The sequence below is a fragment of the Carcharhinus amblyrhynchos genome, chromosome 2, assembly GCF_965287045.1.
Source record: "Carcharhinus amblyrhynchos chromosome 2, sCarAmb.v2.hapA, whole genome shotgun sequence".
Taxonomy (NCBI): domain Eukaryota; kingdom Metazoa; phylum Chordata; class Chondrichthyes; order Carcharhiniformes; family Carcharhinidae; genus Carcharhinus; species Carcharhinus amblyrhynchos.
The window spans coordinates 100876603-100899616 of record NC_137325.1 but is presented as its reverse complement, the minus strand read 5'-3'; the positions used below and the strand labels follow the sequence as shown (position 1 = coordinate 100899616).

At 46.1% G+C, this 23014-nt stretch overlaps 1 protein-coding gene across 1 annotated transcript in view; it reads left to right on the top strand.

Moving 5' to 3' along the window:
* Positions 1-587: 587 nt before the first annotated feature.
* Positions 588-23014, top strand: part of abitram (actin binding transcription modulator) — a 32870-nt gene continuing 10443 nt past the window's right edge. The window contains exon 1 of the mRNA XM_080216997.1: positions 588-698. Within this exon, the coding sequence (XP_080073123.1) occupies positions 629-698 (70 nt within the window). The 5' untranslated portion in view covers positions 588-628. The remainder of the gene's footprint in view (positions 699-23014) is intronic.

Here is a 23014-nt window from a genome sequence, read left to right as displayed (position 1 = left end):
AAATATCAGCAGGTCTGACAACACCTGAGGATGGGTCATCCAGACCTCCCTGGGTGGGATTTTATGGCTTCGCTTGAGTGAAATTGGAAAATTCCCCCCTTCCTACACCCCAGAAGTGAATGGATATTTCCATTGTCCGCCCCTTGCCCAGTCTGGTTCCATGGCGGGTGAGGTGGTACAATTCAGGTGCCTTTCTCTCCACTGAGGCTGTCAGACCTGTTGAGATTTTCCAGCATTTTCTGTTTTTGTGTGAGTGGGGTAACAGTGGTGTGTGTGTGTGTGTGTGTGGGAAGGCAGATCTCCTAGAGCTGTATAACTTTTTTGGGACCACAGGCTGCAGTGACTGTTAGAACAGCTGGTTGCCAAAGTTTGAAGTGATCTCACTTTGAGACTGGGAAGGGCTGGGGCTTCAATGGAGTGGATTTCCTGCAGTTAGTTATCTGGGTGGCTGCTGCACAGCTAGAGAGAGGATTGCTCAGAGTAACAGCAGAAGGTGTCCCAGGATGGAGATTTGCTGTTCCTAACTCTCTGTAAATAAGCTGCCAGTGACAGACAGGAGTGAGCGGCGGAGGAGCGGACCCGGAACCTCGGCTGTTTCCGCTCGGTCGCTAGGAGACGGCAACTTCCGATGGCGGGGGAGGCGGCGCGGGCCTGGCCCTCCGTGGTGGATCGTTACTTCAGCCGCTGGTACAAGACAGGTAGGGGCGGTGCTGCCGGGCCGGAGGAGCCGGGGTCGGGGGGTCGGGGGGTCGGGGGGAGGGTCGGCGACCCGACTAGCGGCCGAGGGAAGGCCTCACCCTCACCCTCCACCCTCCTCACCCTCACCCTTACCCTCCTCACCTTTACCCTCCTCCTCACCTTCACCCTGGGCAGGGTGGAGGGAGCAGGTTGGGGGGTGTGGCACAGGGGTGGGGGAGATTTGGGGGGGGGGTGGCACTAGGGTGGGGGAGACTGGGGGGGTGGCACTAGGGTGGGGGAGACTGGGGGGGTGGCACTAGGGTGGGGGAGACTTGGGGGGGGTGGCACTAGGGTGGGGGAGACTGGGGGGGTGGCACTAGGGTGGGGGAGACTGGGGGGGGTGGCACTAGGGTGGGGGAGACTGGGGGGGGTGGCACTAGGGTGGGGGAGACTGGGGGGGGTGGCACTAGGGTGGGGGAGACTGGGGGGGTGGCACTAGGGTGGGGGAGACTGGGGGGGTGGCACTAGGGTGGGGGAGACTGGGGGGTGGCACTAGGGTGGGGGAGACTGGGGGGGTGGCATTAGGGTGGGGGAGACTGGGGGGGTGGCACTAGGGTGGGGGAGACTGGGGGGGTGGCACTAGGGTGGGGGAGACTGGGGGGGTGGCACTAGGGTGGGGGAGACTGGGGGGGTGGCACTAGGGTGGGGGAGACTGGGGGGGTGGCACTAGGGTGGGGGAGACTGGGGGGGTGGCACAGGGGGTGGCACTGGGGTGGGACGACTGGGGGGATGGCACAGGGGGTGGCACTGGGGTGGGACGACTGGGGGGATGTATGGCACTGGGATGGGGGCAGCCGGGGGATTTGGCACTGGGTTGAGGTTTGGGTTTGTGGCTCTGAGGCAACGGGAAGTGAAAGACCTGCCACTGTTCAGCCATCCTGAGCAGGAGCTGCGACATCCCAGCCTGAGGGTTGGCCTGCCTTGCTGCTGGGAGAGACTGAGGCTGGCTTTAGTGGTTCAAAGTTTATTTGTTAGTGTCACAAGTTGGCTTACGTTAACACTGCAATGAAGTGACTGTAAAAATCCCCTAGTTGTCGCACTTTTATGGTACACTGAGGGAGAACACTACTGTAGTGGGTCGGATCTCAAACAAAAATGAGACAGAGTGCAGGAATAAGATTGAGAATCTGGTGAACTGATGTGGCGACAATAATCTCTCCCTCCATATCAACAAAATGAAGGAGATTGTCATCAACTTTAGGAAGTGTAGAAGATAACATGCCCGTCTACATCAACGGGGACGAAGTAGAAAGGGTCGAGAGCTTCAAATTTTTAGGTGTCCAGATCACCAACGACCTGTCCTGGACTCTGATGTCAACATTATACTTAAGGAAGCCCACCAATGCCTATACTTTCTCAGAAGACTAAGGAAATTTGGCATTCCAGCTACGACTCTGACCAACCTTTACAGATGCACCATAGAAAGCATTCTTTCTGATTATATTACAGCTTGGTATGGCTTCTGCTCTGTCCAAGAAACTACAAAAGGTCGTGAATGCAGCCCAATCCATCAAAGAAATCAGCCTCCCATCCATTGACTCTTGTCTACACTTCCCACTACCACAGCAAAACAGTCAGCATTATTAGTGACCCTGGACATTCTCTCTTCCATCTTCTTCTATCGGGAACAAGATTCAAAAGTCTGAGGTCATGTACCAGCTGACACATGAACAGCTTGTTCCCTGCTGCCAACAGACATTTAAATCGACCTACCTTGTGTTAGGTTGATCTCTCTCTCCACCCTAGCTATAACAGTAATGTTACATTCTGCACTCTCTCGTTTCCTTCTCTATGAATGGTATGCTTTGTCTGTATAGTGTGCAAGAAACAATACTTGTCACATGTATTAGCATACAGTGAAAATAATAAATCAAAATTTAGCATGACCAATGTCCTAAGTGGCAGTCTTTCGGACTGTGGGGGGGATGCAGAGAACCCAGAGCAAACTCATGCAGACTCCGCACAGACAGTGATCCAAGCCGGGAATCAAACTGAAGTCCCTGGCGCTGAGAGGCAGCAGTGCTAACCACTCTGCCGCCGTGTGTATTTCTGTGTTAGCTGAGAGAAAAGAGCAGTCAGTGTCAGTGGTGGTTATCTCATGACTTTTTTGAGTGAGGAGATTAGTTTAAGTTTCAACTTCCTGATCAGTTCAGGGGAAGATTTTAACTTGCCTGCCTGAATTTATCAAGTGTGGAACCATAGTCCAGAGAGGAGGATGGATGGATGGCGAAGGATAAGAAAACCTTGAAGAATATGACTTTTCGGAGTGCCTTTTTGTAAAGGATCGCTCAGATGTCTAACCATTAAGTTTTATACATTACTTAGGTCTCATCTGTAAAGGACTTTCCAACTTTTAAATGGAAGGAATATTTTGTGGCAATGGTTCCATTGATTTTAATAGGGTCGTCAATCTGGACATGGCCTGACAAAACTCAGATTTCCAGACAATGGAGTTGGCTCATGAATAGCTCTCTTGCGTTTATTACTGCAAAGAATAACTTTCTTTTTGTGCCTGAATGTATTGTTCCCATCTCCTTTATTGGTTTATGTTATCCAAATAACATTGTTGAAATAGTTAGCAGAAAATATGACATATTACAATAAAAGATAAATATTGCAGTCCAACCCAAGAATTCTAACTTTCAAAAGTAACTAAATGTCATAATGCAATGAAAACAATTCAAAAGTAATTAATTACCAGTGAAATCTTTTGAATGCCCTGCGAACATGAAAAACATAAAATGGATTAAATTTATTTCTTGATAACTAAATAGCTGAAATTTCAAATTGTACCTGAAATGTTCAACTGAATTTCAAAGCCTGGGCCTATTCGAGGCCTGGATCAATCTGCAGGTCAATTTGAGTATGCAAAATTAATAGAGTTAACTCTGGAATCTGCTTGATTCTCTTGTTCTTAAAAATGTCAACAGCATCAGAGAAGTTCAGCTTTTACAAACTAATATTTATTCACATGGTGATTATTTTGAATGCAGTGTCTTCCTCTAAACCTCTTTTAATAATTCTTGCAAAGTGAAGTAAACAAATAATTTTTTATTTGATAAAACTATACTTTTGATGTATTTGATAAAGTTCATTAGCTTTCTACATAATTTCAGGGATAGCATAGAATCCCTACAGTGCAGAAGGAAGCCATTCGGCCCTTCAAGTTTGCACCAACTCTCCAACAGAGCATATTACCCAGGCTGTATCCCTGTAACCCCACGTAATTATACAGCTAATTCCCCCTAATCTACATGTCTGTGGACACTAAGGAGCAATTTAGCGTAGTCATTCCACCCGACCTGCACATCTTTGGACTGTGGGAGGAAACCAGAGCACCAGAGAAAACCCACGCAGACATGGGGAGCATGTGCAAACTCCACACAAGCAGTCACGAAGGCTGGAATCAAACCCGAGTCAACTGAGTGCACTTACTTCAAAGCAGCTTATGTTACAGGAGGGGTGAGGTGACTCCTTGTCTGACCCTGGAGCTGAATTTAAAAAAAAGTGATATTGCCAATTCAGTGCTTGTAGCTCGGTAAAGGAGTAAAGCCAGCCAGATTTCTTCAGTTATTAAGTAAGGAGTTAATTTATTACTAAAATTCACTTGGGTAAAGATATAGAGACTATTAACAAGAAAGTTTAAAATGTACAAAAAGGTCCAACTTCCCACAAATGCAAAGAATACATGCACAGCTTCGCCAGGCAACGCAAAAAGAAATAAAGTTTTAGAATATCAGATGTTAAAACTAGGCCAAGTTTTTGTTTGAAAAGATAAAGTCTGAAAAGCTATTTACTGATTATCCAAATGCTTGTTCACAACTAGAGTCACTTTTCACAGTGGTTGCTGGAGCTTTGGTCTCTCACTGAAACAATTTTTCTACATTAATAGCTGGTTGATTCACTTTTCTCTTGATGACAGTAGTATTGAGTTGGAATGCACCTTTAATACTCGGGTTTGCAGTAACAATGTCTTCTGGTGTGTTTTCAAACCACAAACAGGGCTCAGCTTTGTTGAGAGACATTTTAAAGATGAGGGTGGTACAAGGCCGTTACCCCTACTTTCTGTCCCTTTTAGTTCAAATCCAATATATTTTACACCCAACAGTTGGCCTTGACCGATGATCTCTGTCTGATACCAACCTGGAGCTTATCTTCACTACTAAAGTAAAAGAGAGGGTATGGGCAGGGGAAAATGTTGAGGATGCCCCAATAATAAAAGGAGTACGGGGCATGAGAAAGGTTAGTAGTGTTCCTTCAAATAAGGTCCAGATAAAGGCTGGTATAAAGACACTTCACCTGAATGCACGAAGCATTCGGAACAAAGTGAATGAGCTGATGGCGCAGATCAGCACAAATGGATATGATCTAGTGGCCATTACAGAAACATGGTTGCAGGGTGACAGTGACTGGGAGCTGAATGTCCAGGGGTATCAAGTGTTTAGGAAGGATAGACGGGAGGAAAAAGGAGGTGGGGTAGCTCTGTTAATTCAGGATAATATCAGGGCAGTAGTAAGGGAAGATAGAGGCTCCAAAGAGCAAAACGTGGAATCGTTGTGGGTGGAGATAAGGAATAGTAAGGGGAGGAAGACACTGGTGGGTGTGGTCTATAGGCCCCCAAATAATAACTTAGAGGTGGGGCGGGCTATAAACAGGCAAATAAATGATGCATGCAGAAATGGAACGGCGATAATTATGGGGGATTTTAACCTGCGTATTGATTGGTTGACCCAAGTCGGACGCGGTGGGCTTGAGGAAGAGTTCTTGGAATGCTGTCGTGATAGTTTCCTTGAACGGTGTGTGACGGAACCTACGAGGGAGCGAGCTGTCTTAGATCTGGTGTTGTGTAACGAGGCAGGTAGAATTAGGGATCTTATTGTGAGGGATCCTCTTGGGGCGAGCAATCATTGTATGGTTGAGTTTTTGATGCAGGTGGAGGATGAGAAAGTAGGGTCCCGGACCTGTGTCCTCTGTTTGAACAGAGGGAAGTACGATAGGATGAGAGAGGAATTGGCAAATGTAGATTGGGGGCGCAGATTGGTTGGTAGGATGGCTGAGTAACAGTGGAGGATCTTTAAGGAGATCTTTTTTGGTGCTCTGCAGAAATATATTCCAATGGTAAAGAAGGAATGTAGGAGAAGGGATAACCAGCCGTGGTTATCGAAGGAAATAAAGGAGAGTATTAAATTAAAAGCTGATGCATTCAGAGTGTCTAAAAGTAGTAGGCGATTAAAAGATTGGGAAAATTTTAAAAATCAACAAAGAATGACTAAGAAGTTGATAAAGGAAAGATATGAAGCTAAACTAGCACTAAATATAAAAAAGGACAGTAAAAGTTTTTACAAATATATAAAGAGGAGGAGGCTGGCTAGAGTGAATGTTGGACCCTTAGAGGATGAGAGGGGGGATTTAGTGGTGGGAGATGAGGAAATGGCTGAGGCCTTAAGTAAGTTTTTTGCCTCGGTCTTCACGGAAGAGGACACAAATAGTTTGCCGGATATTAAAGATGGTAGGAGTTGAGGGCCTGAATGCGATTACTGTCACTAGAGAGATAGTGCTTGATAGACGTAATGGGACTGAAGGTGGACAAGTTCCCAGAACCAGATGGAATGCATCCCAGGGTTCTGAAGGAAATGGCAGAGGTGATAGTGGATGCCTTAGTAATTATTTACCAAAATTCGCTGGATTCTGGGGAAGTGCCGGAAGATTGGAAAACGGCTAATGTTACGCCGCTGTTTAAAAAAAGTAGCAGACAAAAGGCAGGGAATTATAGGCCGCTTAGTTTAACGTCTGTAGTTGGAAAAATGCTTGAATCCGTCATCAAAGAAGAAATAGCGAGGCACCTAGAAAAGAATGGTTTGATAGAGCAGACGCAGCACAGATTTGTTAAGGGGAAGTCGTGTTTGACAAATTTATTGGATTTCTATGAGGATGTGACTAGTGCGGTAGGCAGAGGGGAACCGGTGGATGTGGTGTTTTTAGATTTTCAAAAGGCATTTGATAAGGTGCCTCATAAAAGGTTGCTACAGAAGGTTAGGGTGCACGGAGTTGGGGTTAAGGTGTTAGCGTGGATAGAGGATTGGTTGTCTAATAGGAGGCAGAGAGTTGGTATCAATGGGTGCTATTCTGATTGGCGGTTGGTGACTTGTGGAGTGCTACAGGGATTGGTGCTGGGGCCTCAGCTATTTACCATTTATATAGATGATTTGGAGGAGGAGGCTGAGTGGAGGGTGACGAAATTTGCTGATGACACGAAGATGAGTGGTAAAGCAAATTGCGTGGAGGGTATGGAAAGTCTGCAGAGGGATCTGAATAGGCTAAGCGAGTGGGCGAGGATCTGGCAGATGGAGTATAATGTTAGCAAGTGTGAGGTTATCCACTTTGGCAGAAATAATAGTAGGAGGGATTACTATTTAAAGGGCGAAAAGCTGCAGCATGCTACGGTGCAGAGGGACCTGGGGGTCCTTGTGCATGAGTTGCAAAAACCCAGTCTGCAGGTGCAGCAGGTGGTCAAGAAGGCAAATGGAATGCTGGCCTTTATAGCGAGGGGGATAGAATATAAAAATAGGGAGGTCTTGCTGCAACTATACAGGGTACTGGTGAGGCTGCAGCTAGAGTACTGTGTGCAGATTTGGTTGCTGCACTTGCGCAAGCACATATTGGCCTTGGAGAGAGTGCAGAGGAAGTTCACTAGATGAGGGGGTTGGCCTATGAAGAGAGATTAAATAGATTGGGTCTGTTACGCCGTTGTTTAAGAAGGGTGCCAGGCAAAAGGCGGGGAATTATAGGCCGGTTAGTTTAACATCTGTGGTAGGTAAAATGTTAGAATCTGTCATTAAGGAGGAAATTGCGAGGCATCTTGAAGGGAATTGCTTGATAGAGCAGACGCAGCACGGTTTCATTAAAGGGAAGTCGTGTCTGACAAATTTACTGGAGTTCTATGAGGATGTGTCTAGGGCGGTGGATAGAGGAGAGCCGGTGGATGTGGTCTTTCTAGATTTTCAGAAGGCGTTTGACAAAGTGCCTCACAAGAGGTTATTGCAGAAGGTCGAGGGACATGGAGTTGGGGGTAGGGTGTTAGCGTGGATAGAGGATTGGTTGTCAAATAGGAGGCAGAGAGTGGGGGTCAACGGGTGCTATTCGGATTGGCGGACGGTGACTAGTGGAGTGCCCCAGGGGTCGGTGCTGGGGCCTCAGCTTTTTACCATTTATATAGATGATCTGGAGGAGGGAACCGAGTGTAGAGTGTCGAAATTTGCTGATGACACCAAGATTGGGGAACGGCAAATTGTGCAGAGGGTGTGGAGAGTCTGCAGAAGGATTTAGATAGGCTGGGCAAATGGGCCAGGAAATGGCAAATGGAATTTAATGTTGGCAAGTGTGAGGTGGTCCACTTTGGTAGGAAAAATGGTAGGAAGGACTATTACTTATGAGGTGAAAAACTGCAGCAGGCGACGGTGCAGAGGGACCTCGGGGTCCTTGTGCATGAGTCGCAAAAACCCAGCTTGCAGGTGCAGCAGGTGGTCAGGAAGGCGAATGGGATGCTGGCCTTCATAGCGAGGGGGATTGAATATAAAAGTAGGGAGGTCTTGCTGCAGCTGTATAGGGCATTGGTGAGGCCGCAACTGGAGTACTGTGTGCATTTTTGGGCGCCGCACCTGCGCAAAGATATTTTGGCCTTGGAGGGAGTGCAGAGGAGGTTTACTAGGCTGATACCGGAGTTGAGGGGGTTGAGCTATGAGGAGAGGCTGAATAAACTGGGCTTGTACTCGTTAGAGTTTAGAAGAATGAGAGGAGATCTCATTGAGACGTATAAGATGATGAATGGGATGGATAGGATAGAGGTGGAAAGACTCTTCCCACTCAAAAAAGACAATAGGACTAGGGGGCACAGCCTCAAGATAAAAGGGGGGCGGTTTAGAACGGAGTTGAGGAGGAACTTCTTCACTCAAAGGGTGGTGAATCTCTGGAATTCTCTGCCCGTTGAAGTGGTGGAGGCTGCCTCGCTAACTATTTTTAAGACGCGGGTTGATGGGTTTTTGATAGGAGAGGGGATTAAGGGTTATGGGGAGAGGGCGGGAAAGTGGAACTGAGCCACGACAGATCAGCCATGATCTTATTGAATGGCGGGGCAGGCTCGAAGGGCTGGATGGCCTACTCCTGCTCCTATTTCTTATGTTCTTATGTCTGTACTCGTTGGAGTTTAGAAGGCTGAGGGGGGAACTTATAGAGACGTATAAGATAATGAAGGGGATGGATAGGGCAGAGGTAGAGAGATTCTTCCCGCTTAGAAAGGATAGCAGGACTAGGGGGCACAGCCTCAAGATAAGTGGCGGGCAGTTTAGATCAGAGTTGAGGAGGAACTTCTTCACTCAAAGAACATAAGAACATAAGAACATAAGAAATAGGAGCAGGAGTAGGCCATCTGGCCCTTCGAGCCTGCCCCGCCATTCAATAAGATCATGGCTGATCTGTCGTGGCTCAGTTCCACTTTCCCGCCCTCTCCCCATAACCCTTAATCCCCTCTCTTATCAAAAACCCATCAACCCGCTTCTTAAAAATATTTAGCGAGGCAGCCTCCACCACTTCAACGGGCAGAGAATTCCAGAGATTCACCACCCTTTGAGTGAAGAAGTTCCTCCTCAACTCCGTTCTGAACCGCCCCCCCTTTATCTTGAGGCTGTGCCCCCTAGTCCTACTGTCTTTTTTGAGCGGGAAGAGTCTTTCCACCTCTATCCTATCCATCCCATTCATCATCTTATACGTCTCAATGAGATCTCCCCTCATTCTTCTAAACTCTAACGAGTACAAGCCTAGTTTATTCAGCCTCTCCTCATAGCTCAACCCCCTCAACTCCGGTATCAGCCTAGTAAACCTCCTCTGCACTCCCTCCAAGGCCAAAATATCCTTGCGCAGGTGCGGCGCCCAAAACTGCACACAGTACTCCAGCTGCGGCCTCACCAATGCCCTATACAGCTGCAGCAAGACCTCCCTACTTTTATATTCAATCCCCCTCGCTATGAAGGCCAGCATCCCATTCGCCTTCCTGACCACCTGCTGCACCTGCAGGCTGGGTTTTTGCGACTCATGCACAAGGACCCCGAGGTCCCTCTGCACCGTCGCCTGCTGCAGTTTTTCGCCCCGTAAGTAATAGTCCTTCCTACCATTCTTCCTACCAAAGTGGACCACCTCACACTTGCCAACATTAAATTCCATTTGCCATTTCCTGGCCCATTCGCCCAGCCTATCTAGATCCTTCTGCAGACTCTCCACACCCTCCGCACAATTTGCCTTTCCCCCAATCTTGGTGTCATCAGCAAATTTCGACACCCTACACTCGGTTCCCTCCTCCAGATCATCTATATAAATGGTAAATAGCTGAGGCCCCAGCACCGACCCCTGGGGCACCCCACTAGTCACCAACCGCCAATCCGAATAGCACCCATTGACCCCCACTCTCTGCCTCCTATTTGACAACCAATCCTCTATCCACGCTAACACCCTACCCCCAACTCCATGTCCTCTGACCTTCTGCAGTAACCTCTTGTGAGAGTAGTGAATCTCTGGAATTCTCTGCCTGTTGAAGTGGTGGAGGCTACCTCGCTAAATATATTTAAGTCACGGGTACATAGGTTTTTGATAGACAAAGGAATTAAGGGTTATGGGGAGAAAGTGGGAATGTGGAACTGATCCACTTCAGATCAGCCATGATCTTATTGAATGGCGGGGCAGGCTCGAAGGGCTAGATGGCCTACTCCTGCTCCTATTTCTTATATTCTTATTATGTTCTTACTACCTCTGAGTGTCCTATGGACGCTGTGTCTCCTCAAAGTAAGAAGTCTCACAACACCATGTTAAAGTCCAAAAGGTTTATTTGGCAGCAAACGCCACTAGCTTTCGAAGTACTGCATCTTCGTCAGGTAAGTGAGAGTTCTGTTCACAAACAGGGCATATAAAGACACAATCTCAATTTACAGAATAATGATTGGAATGTGAATCTTTGCTGCTAATCAAGTCTTAAAGGTACAGACTCTGTGAGTGGAGAGAGCATTAAGCACAGATAAAGAGATGTGTATTGTCTCCATACAGGACAGTTAGTGAGATTTTGCAAGTCCGGGCAAGTTGTGGGGGTTACAGATAGTGTGACGTGAACCCAAGATCCTGTTTGAGGCCGTCCCCATGTGTGTGGAACTTGGCTACCAGTCTCTGCTCAGCCACTCTGTGCTGTTGTGTGTTGTGAAGGTTGCCTTGGAGAATGCTTACCCAAATATCAGAGGCCAAATGCCCATGACCGCTGAAGTGTTCTCCAACAGGAAGAGAACAGTCTTGCCTGGTGGTTGTCAAGTGGTAATCATTCATCCTTTGTCATAGTGTCTGCATGGTCTCCCCAGTGTACCATTCCTCGGGATATCCTTTCCTGCAGCGTATCAGGTGGACAAAGCTGGCCGAGTTGCAAGAGTATGCACATGTAAAAGGTGAATGGTGTTCTCACATGAGATGATGGCATCTGTGTCGATGATCTGGCACAGATACCAACCTCTTGCTGTGGCAGGGTTGTGTGGTGTCGTGGTCACTGTTCTCCTGAGGCTGGGTAGTTTGCTGCGCACAATGGTCTGATTGAGGTTGTGTGGTTGTTTGAAAGGAAGAAGTGAGGGTGTGGACATGGCCTTGGCAAGATGTTCGTCTTCATCAATAATATGTTGAAGGCTCCGGAGGAAATGTTGTAGCTTCTCCGCTCCGGGAAAGTACGGGACGACAAAGGGCACTCTGTCCACCGTGTCCCGTGTTTGTCTTCTGAGGAGGTCGGTGCGGTTTTTCGTTGTGGCATATTGGAACTGTTGATCGATGGGTCAAGTGCCACATCCTGTTCTTATGAGGGCATTGTTTAGCGTCTGGAGACGTCTGTTGCGATCCTCCTCATCTGAGCAGATCCTGTGTATACGGAGGGCTTGTTTTTAGGGGATGGCTTCTTTAACATGTTTCGGTTGGAAGCTGAAGAAGTGGAGCATCATGAGGTTATCTGTGGGCTTGCGGTACAATGAGGTGCTGAGGTGACTATCCTTAATGAAGATGTGTGTGTCCAAGAATGCAACCGATTCCGGTGAGTAGTCCATGGTGAGTCTGATAGTGGGATGGAACTTGTTGATGTCAGCATATACTTGTTTCAGTGATTGTTCACCATAACTCCAAAGGAAGAAAGTGGCATCACAAATGCAATTTGATTTATTATTGTCACATGGATTAATGCACAGTGGAAAGTATTATTTCTTGTGTGCTACACAGACAAAGCAAACCGTACTTAGAGAAGGAAAGGAGAGAGCGCAATGTTACAGTTATAGCTAGGGTGTAGAGAAAGATGAACTTAATATAGGTTAGATCTGTTCAAAAGTTCTTGAGCTGTTTGGTACATGTCCCCAGAATTTTATATCTTTTCCCCAATGGAAGAAGTGGAAGACAGTATGTCCAGGGTGCATGAGATCCTTAATTATGCTGGCTGCTTTACCAAGGCAGCGGGAAGCGTAGACAGAGTCAATGGATGGGAGGCTGGTTTGAGTGATGGATTGAGCTACATTCATGACCCTTCGTAGTTTCTTGAGGTCATGGACAGAGCAGGAGCCAGATCAAGCTGTGATATAACCAGAAAGAATGTTTTCTGTGGTGCATCTGTAAAAGTTGGTGAGAGTTGTAGCGGACATACTAAATTTCCTTAGCTTTCTGAGAAAGTAGGTGTTGGTGGGCTTTCTTAACGATAGTGTTGACTTGGAGGGACCAGAACACTTAAAAACCTGAAGCTCTCGACCATTTCTACTTCAGCCCCATTGATGTAGGCAGGGACATGTCCTCCGCTACGCTTCCATAATCTCCTTCATTTTATTGATGTGGTAGGAGAGATTACTGTTTTTCACCAGTTCACCAGATTCTCTGTCTCTTTCCTGTACTCTATCTCATCGTTGCTTGAGATCTGACCCACTATGATGGTGTCATCAAGTAAACTTAAAAATCGAGTTGGAGGAGAGTTTGGCCACACGGTCAGAGGTGTATAAAGAGTATAGCAGGGGTCTAAGGACACAACCTTGTGGGGCACCAGTGTTGAGGATGAACGTAGAAGAGGTGCTGTTGCCTATCCTTACTGATTGCAGTGTGTGGGTTAGAAAGTTCAGGATCCAGTTGCAGAGGGAGGAGCCAAACCTGAGGCCGCGGAGTTTGGAAATGTGTTTCATAGGAATAACAGAGTTGAAGGCTGAGCTGTAGTCAGTAAGTAGGAGTCTGTCATAAATATCTTTGTTATTTAAGTGTTCCAGGGTTGAGTGCAGGGCCAAGGAGATGACGTCTGTTGTGGACCTGATGCGACAGTCGGTAAACTGTAGTGGATCCAGGCAATCTGGGAGGCCAGAATTGATTCTTGCCATGACTAACCTTTTGAAGCACTTCATAATTAAGGCACGTTGCTTGGCAGTTCTTTGGTACTGGGATGATAGCCATCTTCTTGAAGCAGATAGGGACCTCAGATTGTTGTAAAGAGAGGTTGAAGATATCTGCAAATACTCCAACCAGCTGGTCTGTGAAGGATCTGAGTGCTCGTCCAGGTAAACCATCTGGGACAATTGCTTTCTGTGGGTTGATCTTCAAGAAAGCTGCTCTGATGTCTGCCATAGTGACCTCGGATACAGCTTCGTCCGAAGCTTCTGGGGGTGGGTGGGTGGGGGCGTGTGTTTTCACTGACTTCTTGCTCAAAATGGGCATAGAATGCTCATCAGGGAGGGGTGCATTGTTTCCAGCTATTTTACATGCCTTCATCTTGTAACCTGTTATATCTTGCAGACCTTGCTGTAGTCAGCAGGGATCTGTGTGGTTAGCCTGGACTGCAGCTTGGTCTGGTACTGTCTTTTGGCATCTTTGATGGATCTCCTTAGATCATATCTGGCTTTCTTGTATAGGCCATGGTCGCCTGACTTGAATGCCTCAGGCCTGGACTGATATCCCTGTTCATCCATGGTTTCCAGTTGGGAAACATGCAGATTTGCTTCTTTGGCACATAGCCTTCTACACACTTATTAATGAAGTCAGTTACTGTAGTGGCATACTCGTTCAGGCTGGTTGCAGAGTGTTTAAATACTGACTAGTCTGCTGACTCTAAGCAGTCCCATAGGAGATCATCGTATTCCTCAGACCAACATTGCACAACTTTCTACTCCCATTTCAGTTTTTGCTTGTAAACTGGGAGGAGGAGCACAGCTTTGTGGTCTGATTTGCCAAAGTGTGGGTGGGCGAGCGGTAAGCATGTTTGATATTTGTGTAGCGGTGGTACAGAATGTTTATCTTGGCCAGGGACTTCAATTAGGCCAAGCTCAAGAGCATCCTACTAAAATACATGGACTCTGATGGTATCTTGGTAGGATGCTCTCAAGCTTGGCCTAATTGAAGTCCCCAGCCAAGATAAACAAAACCTTGGAATGTTTTGTCTCAAGGAGTGGGGTACGTTTCATCCAGAGTGGTCTTCACGTCCACATGGGGTGGGATGTAAACTGCTGTCAGGATAACAAAGGTGAACTTCTGCAGAAGGTAATAGGGTCAGCATTTTAGCGTCAGATATTCTAGGTCCAAGGAGCAGAAACTTGCCAGTGTTGCTACATCTAGGTGGCATGAGGTGTTACTTGGGAGGCACAGGCCACCCTGTCTGAGGCTGCTGTACAGTCCATTTGGTGGGTTGAGAAGCCGTCTGGTTGTGGGGTATAGTCCGGTGAAGCAGGAGAGTGAGCCATGTCTCTGCGAAACAGAGTACGCAACAGTTCCTCAGTTCTCTTTGAAAAGTGAATCTGCCTTTTATTCCATCTAGGTTGTTTTCTGGAGGTTAGACATTGACTAGTCTCCTTTGTTTAGCAAAATTATTTTCAGAAAGTTCAATACAAAGAACAAAGAACCACACAGCACGGGAAACAGGCCCTTCGGCCCAACAAGCCCGCGCCGCCATCTTAACAATGTGTTTTTCCTCCTCCACCCTTGACCCATGTCTATGTTTGTGGTACCCCCATTGGAAACCAAATTAAGGGGAGAATAGTTTAGGGACAATTTGTTACACCAATCAGCCTAAGAGCACATCTTTGGGGTGTGGGAGGAAACCGGAGCACCTGGAGGAAACCCACGCAACGACAGGGAGAATGCGCAAACTCCCACAGACACTGGCCCAAATCCATGTATCTGCACAGCAAACAGTGATAGTCACCTGAGCTGTCGTGGTGCCCACCTGCTGGTCCAGTTTTAACCATACACAAACGACACGAAGTACTAGGCTACTCTCAAAACATCCAAGAGCAGCCAACGCACGACCCACCATGTGTATGCCCCTTGGTAGACAACAAGGTGGACCGATGCACCTGTGGAGTAAAAGAGAAAAACATCAACACATGTAACAGTTGATTTCCAGGAACGTCCCAAGGCTCTGATCCTTATTTAACATCTCCAGTGAATGATGTTACAAATGAATAAGCTACACAGCACTTCTTCATTCTTTATAAGAAATCATATCCTCTTCTATAGGGGTGCCATGGTGGCACAATGGTGGTTAGCATTGCTGTCTCACAACTCAAGGGATCTGGGTTCAATTCTGGCCTTGAGTGACTATGGAATTTGTATGTTCTCCTGGTGTCAGTGTGGGTTTCTTCTGGGTGTTGCAGTTTTCTCTCTCAGTCCAACAATGTGTAAGTTAGGTGGATTGGCTGTAATAAATTACCCCTTAGTGTCCAAAGAGGTGTCAATTAGAGGGTTTAGCCATGGTAAATTCACAAGATTATGGGAATAGGGTGGAAGGAAATGTCTGGTGGGATGCACTTTCAGAGGGTCAGTGCAGACTCAATGGGCCAAATGACCTCTTTCTGCACTGTAGAGATTGTATGGTTCTTTATCCTATCTGTATTTTTAAAATTGTGAAAAAAGTTTGTCACAAAACACGTCAGCTCATGAATTGCCGTTGAAGTGTAGTCAGTTATTCGCGAAGTAAATGTGACAGCCAGTTAACACACAGCAAGATCCCATGAATTTGATAACCAATAAACCTGTTTCAACTAGAAATTGAACATGTTGAAGCAGGTCAGGCCGCATCAATGGCGATCGAAATTTGCTCTATTTCACTGTCAATGCAGGGAGGAGCATTTGGCCACGTTATAGTACTATTTAATCTTTTAACCATCCACCTGAACAGGCAGGTAGTATCTCAAGTTAAGATAGCCACTCTGAAAATATGGCACCCTTCAGTAATGCACTAGAGCATCAGCATAATATGAGATCACATGTTGAATACTGAATTTGGTCTCCATCTTTAAGAAAGGATGTAAGTGTGGTGGCACTAGTTCAGAGGAAGTTTACTTGATACTGGAATAAGTGGTGCCTTATTGTAATAATTCTTGTTCACCACTTATGGGGAAAACAACACTTTTCTTTTTACAGCTAAAGGCTTCATTGCCTTGAGCTGCAGCCAGTTCCTAAGATGGTTCTAGAACAGAAATCCCTGCTTATTGGGTGAATCTTCGACCTAGTCCCTGTCCCTGTTCATGTGACTTTAGAGGGGAAGACATGGTGATTGTCCCTTTAAGTTTTTTAATATAATTGACAATCAATTTACTCAGTCCCTGATTAATTGAACATTTTAACACACAAATCTATTCCATTATAAATTAAGCCTTCTAGGTGGCTTCTAATTCCTATTGGAACAGTGTAACTCCTCTGCCTGGGTGCTTCCACTGGAATGCTGTTGGTAGAAATCACAAACACGGGTGTCTGTTCAGGCATCTCCGTTCCATCTGTTTCCAAGGGGATGTCATTTACACCTCTAACAGGCTGACCAGGTACTTCAAGGTTTCCAGATGACAATATAGCTCCTGAGGACAATACTTACAGCTGGGGAATCTCTCACTCTCTCAAATGGTCTAAGTTTTCCAGATGATCCTTCCTTCTATGTCCACTTAATAAGACAAGTCCAGTTTTGGATACAGTGATTCCAGTGTCCCAATTCAATCCACTTCCAAAATCTTCACATACACAGCTTCATGCACTGAAAATAACTGTGTTGACATGCGTGAACCATGGTTTGTCTTTGGACTGCTTTGGCTGGCCTCCACTGTCCCCAGCAGATGTGGAAATATGATGCTCAGTCTTGTTCTGAGATTATGGTTCATTAACAACTCTGCTGGCCGGATCCCTCTAACGTGCAGTTCTAATGTGCCTGATACCACTGAGGCTGGTGAAGTTCTGAGACTCTGCATTGAAGGCTGCTCCATTACTTACGAACTAGGAGCAAGGGTAGATAATTTAGCCCCTCAAGCCTGCTCCGCCATTTAATATAATCGTGGCTGATCTCATCTTGACCTCAATTCCACTTTACTGCCAGTTCATCTTAGCCCTTCAAACCCTTACTAATTAAAAATCTGATCACCACTTCCTTAAATTTAGTAAATGTCCTGGCATCCACCATGCTCTGGGGTCTTGAATTCCACATGACTTTTTGAGAAGTAATTTCTCGTTTCTTTTTGAAATCTACTACCATTTATCCTAAAACTATGATCTCTTATTCTAGACTGCCCTACAAGAGGAAAGATCTTCTCTACTTCTATCCTGTCAATCTCCTGTTAGCATCTTGTATACATCAATGAGATTTCCTCTCAAACTCCAGGTCGTGACCTAAACTACCCAATCTTACTTCATTAGACGAACCCTCCATCTCTGAAATCTTAATCTAGTGAATCTCTGAACCACCTCCAATGCAGCTATATCTCTCCTCTAGTAAGGGGACTAAACTCTACACACTAAGTGCGGTCTTACTAATGCTTTGTACAGTAGCAGTAACGCTCAACTAGTTTTATATTCTGTTCCTTTAGCAATAAAAGCGAGGATTCTATTTGCATTCCTTATTATCTGCATACTATTTTTCTGTGATTCATGCATGAAGACACACTGATCCCTCTGTGCTGATGTATTCCAACATTTCTCTCCATTTAGGTGATAATTTGGTATTTTTCCTGCGAAAATGGATAACATCACACTTACCCACATTGAACTCCACCTGCCGACTTTCATAATTAAATGTCTTATTTCATTATTGCGGCTTACTATCCCACCTATTTTAGTGTAATCTCTGCAATTTTGGCTATGGTACTTACTATTCTTGCATCCAAGTCATTAATATAGATTGTAAATAGTTGGGGTCCAAGGATCAAAATTTGTGGCACCCCATTAGTCACATTCCATCAACCAGAAAAAAAACCATTTATCCTGACTCTGTACTTTCGTTGGTTAAGAACATAAGAAATAGGAGCAGGAGTAGGCCAACTAGCCCTCCGAGCCTGCCCCGCCATTCAATAAGATCATGGCTGATCTGTCGTGGCTCAGTTCCACATTCCCGCCCTCTCCCCATAACCCTTAATCCCCTCTCTCATCAAAAACCCATCAACCCGCATCTTAAAAATATTTAGCGAGGCAGCCTCCACCACTTCAATGGGCAGAGAATTCCAGAGATTCACCACCCTTTGAGTGAAGAAGTTCCTCCTCAACTCTGTTCTAAACCGCCCCCCCCTTTATCTTGAGGCTATGCCCCCTAGTCCTACTATCCTTTCTGAGCGGGAAGAGTCTCTCCACCTCTATCCTATCCATCCCATTCACCATCTTATACGTCTCAATGAGATCTCCCCTCATTCTTCTAAACTCTAACGAGTACAAGCCTAATCTATTCAGCCTCTCCTCATAGCTCAACCCCCTCAACTCTGGAATCAGCCTAGTAAACCTCCTCTGCACTCCCTCCAAGGCTAAAATATCCTTGCGTAAGTACGGCGCCCAAAACTGCACACAGTACTCCAGCTGCGGCCTCACCAATGCCCTATACAGCCGCAGCAAGACCTCCCTACTTTTATATTCAATCCCCCTCGCGATGAAGGCCAGCATCCCATTCGCCTTCCTGACCACCTGCTGCACCTGCAAGCTGGGTTTTTGCGACTCATGCACAAGGACCCCGAGGTTCCTCTGCACCGTCGCCTGCTGCAGTTTTTCTCCACAGTAGGACGGCGGCGCGGGCTCGTTGGGCCGAAGGGCCTGTTTCCCGTGCTGTGTTGTTCTTTGTAAGTAATAATCCTTCCTACCATTATTCCTACCAAAGTGGACCACCTCGCACTTGCCAACATTAAATTCCATTTGCCATTTCCTGGCCCATTCGCCCAGCCTATCTAGATCCTTCTGTAGACTCTCCACACCCTCCGCACAATTTGCCGTTCCACCAATCTTGGTGTCATCAGCAAATTTCGACACCCTACACTCGGTTCCCTCCTCCAGATCATCTGTATAAATGGTAAATAGCTGAGGCCCCAGCACCGACCCCTGGGGCACTCCACTAGTCACCATCCGCCAATCCGAATAGCACCCATTGACCCCCACTCTCTGCCTCCTATTTGACAACCAGTCCTCTATCCACGCTAACACCCTACCCCCAACTCCATGCCCCCTGACCTTCTGTAATAACCTCTTGTGAGGTACCTTGTCAAACGCCTTCTGAAAATCTAGAAAGACCACATCCACCGGCTCTCCTCCATCCACCGCCCTAGACACATCCTCATAGAACTCCAGTAAATTTATCAGACACGACTTCCCTTTAAGGAAACCGTGCTGCGTCTGCTCTATCAAGGAGTTCCCCTCAAGATGCCTCGCTATTTCCTCCTTGATGACGGATTCTAACATTTTACCTACAACAGACGTTAAACTAACAGGCCTATATTTCCCCGCCTTTTGCCTGGCACCCTTCTTAAACAACAGCGTAACATTAGCCGTTTTCCAATCTTTCGGCACTTCCCCGGAATCCAGCGACGTCTGGAAAATAATCACCAAGGCATCCACTATTACCTCCGCCATTTCTTTCAGGACCCTCGGATGCATTCCATCCGGTCCTGGGGACTTGTCCACAATCAGCCCCTCCAGTCTGTCGAGCACCACCTCTCTAGTAACAGTAATGTCATCGAGACCCTCCAGTCCTACCACCTTTCCATCTCTAACATCCGGCAAATTATTCACGTCCTCCTCCATGAAGACTGAAACAAAAAAGTTATTCAAGACCTCCGCCATATCCCCATCCCCTACCACTATGTCCCCCTTCTCATCCTCTAAGGGACCAACGTTCACCCTAGCCAGCCTCTTCCTTTTTATATATTTATAAAAACTCTTGCTATCCTTTTTTATATTAAGCGCTAGCCCAGCTTCATAGTTTCTCCTACCCTCCTTTATCAACTTCTTTGTCAATCTTTGTTGACATTTAAACCTCTCCCAATCCTCTTCTTGCCCACTACTCTTAGCTACTCTAAAAGCCTCTGCTTTTAATTTAACACTTTCCTTCACCTCCTTCGTTATCCACGGCTTATTACCTCTCCTCCTACAGTCCTTTTTGACCATCGGAATAAATTTCCGCTGAGCACCAAGAAAGATCTCCTTAAAGATCCTCCACTGCTCGTCAGCAGACCTACCTTCCAACGTGCTCCCCCAGTCCACATTCGCCAATTCTTCTGTCATCCTACCGTATTCCCCTCTGTTCAAACAAAGGACGTGTGTCTGGGAACCCACTTTCTCCTCCTCCATCTGCACCAGAAACTCCACCATACAATGATCACTCTCCCCAAGAGGATCCTTCACCGCAAGTTCCCTAATTCTACCCGCCTCATTACATAGCACCAGATCCAAGGTAGCTCGCTCCCTTGTCGGCTCCAACACACACTGTTTGAGGAAACTATCCCGGCAGCATTCCAAGAACTCCTCCTCGAGTCCACCGCGTCCAACATGGGTCGACCAATCAATAGCTAATCCTCTGTCCAAATTAATAAATTATCCCTAATCTCATGTGAACTAACCTTGTGTATTAACCTATCGTGTGGCCTTCTGGAAGTCCAGATATACTACATCGTCAGACAATATTTAACTCACGTGTTCTGAGGTTTGAAAAACATTGGAGTAAATTCACTGTAGGTGCGCAGTGTCGGAGACTTTGCCTCAAATACTTCCACCCGCTTTGTGCATCGACAAGGAGCAAAAACAGCGTGCCCATGAATGGACAAACATAATCAATATGGACTCATACCATGGCTGGCCAGGCCATTCCCAAGGGTGCAGTTAGGCTGCAACAGGCAGCCTTTGTTGCAATTGGCATTGTTCACAGTGCTTGACTAGGCCTTCAGTGTTGGAATCAATGCCTGGCCACCAGACATAACTCTTGGTGAGCATCTTTATCTTGGATATATCCAGGTGGGCACTATGTAATTCAGCTAGGAGCAATTCTCTAGCTGAAACAGGGATGACTACCCTTGCTCCCCAAAATATAATGCCCTCTTGGCAACTTAACTCATCTGTTCAAAATACAATACGGTTTCATCCCTTCAGAAACTGACTCATTAGCTAAACCTATTAGATCCAGTGCCTCACTTTAGACGGCAGTGGATACCGACTGGTCCAGTATTTGATCTGTTTCATCGAGTCTGGCAACGTGACCAAAAAATTCAACCCCGTAACAATTTCCTGCAGTACTGGGGGAGGTACAACCCACTGTTGAAAAGATTGACAACTAAGTGAATCTGCATTCAACTATGTGTATTTCAGGCTGGCGGTAGGAGGTATACTCCTAGGCGGAGAGGATTAACACCTAACACTGACTTCTTGCCAATGTGGTTGGCCAAATAGGCTTGTCTTCTTTAAAAAAATTCAAAAACAGTTTGTGATCAGAAATGATGGTAAAGTGCCTACTGTACAAATACTGGTGGAATTTCTGGATGTCGTAAATTATTGATAATCCTTTCTCAATTTGAGAGTAACCTTTTTCAGCTTCTCAGAGGGTTCTTGAGACATGCCCCATTGGCCTTTCAGATCCATCGTCCATTTCTTGGGGCAACACCACAACAATGCCAATTTCATAGACATGTTGAAATGTACTAACAAGGTTGCAGAATGCAGCAATTGCTTTACTTTATTAAAGCTTCTTTCCGGGAAGTCTTCCAAAACCAATGCTAGTTTAATGTTTTAGTAGCATGTGCAAGGGGGCCAATAACGTCAACTAATTTGGTAAAATGCCCATAATAATTCACCATTCCTAAAATTCATTTGAGCTCAGATGTGTGATATGCATGACTCTATCCAGGTACAAAGAACAAAGAATAACACAGCACGGGAAACAGGCCCTTCGGCCTAATGAGCCTATGCCGCCATTTCAACATTGTGAGTCCCCTCTTCCACCCATGACCCTTGCCTACGCTCATGGCACTCTACATTGGATTGAGGGGAGACTAATTTAGGGACAATTTGTTACACCAGTCAGCCTAAGAGCACATCTTTGGGGTGTGGGAGGAAATCAGAGGGCACGGGGAGAATGCACAAACTCCCACAGACACTGGCCCAAATCCATGTATCTGCACAGCAAACAGTGATAGTCACTGAGCTGTCGTGTTGCCCATCAGCTGGTCCAGTTTAAGCGTTCACTAACGATGTGAAGCACTAGGCTATTCTCGAAACAACCAAGAGCAGCCCTCGCACAACCCATCGCATGTATGCCCCTTGTTGGACAACAAGGCGGACCGAAGAACCTGTGGATTAAAAGAGAAAAACATCAATAACATGCACATCTTATGCAAACATTCAAGGGAATCCCCAGAAGCGCAAAAGTAAATTGTAAGTAAAAAGTAAGATTGACTTCTGGCCAGCTTCGCATACAGGTCTTTAGTCTTTGGAATTGGATATTTATCCATTTGGCAGCTTGTTAACTTGTAACCACAAATGTGGACGATGCAGTTTCCCAACCCAGTTGGTGATCAGTGACGTTTTGTGTGCTTTGTAACTCTTGTGCATCCTTTTCAGTGCTCAGCATTGCCAGCCAGCATGATCTTAAAGGTGATGAAGATGAGCTCAATGGATGTTTTTAAAGTGGTGGTGGGTAAATTCTTATTAGGCAAAGGAATCTTATGTTATCAGGAGTAGATGGGAATGTGGAATTTGAAACACAAACCAATCAACCATGATCTTATTGAATGGCAGAGAAGGCTCAAGTGGCTGAGTGGCCGACTACTTCTATTTCATAGGTTTCGTATTTTGTATAAATTTATGCGCTCAATTCTTGGAGCAGCATTTGAACTCATAACCTTCCAAATCAGTTACAAGGAAGAAAGGCATGAAGGATTGCATATTTGCAGCTATAGAAATTAGAAGTCTGAAAATCAGATGGGAATGTGTTTCGGTTTGAAATGCAAAGATTTGGATTGATGTTTTGTGC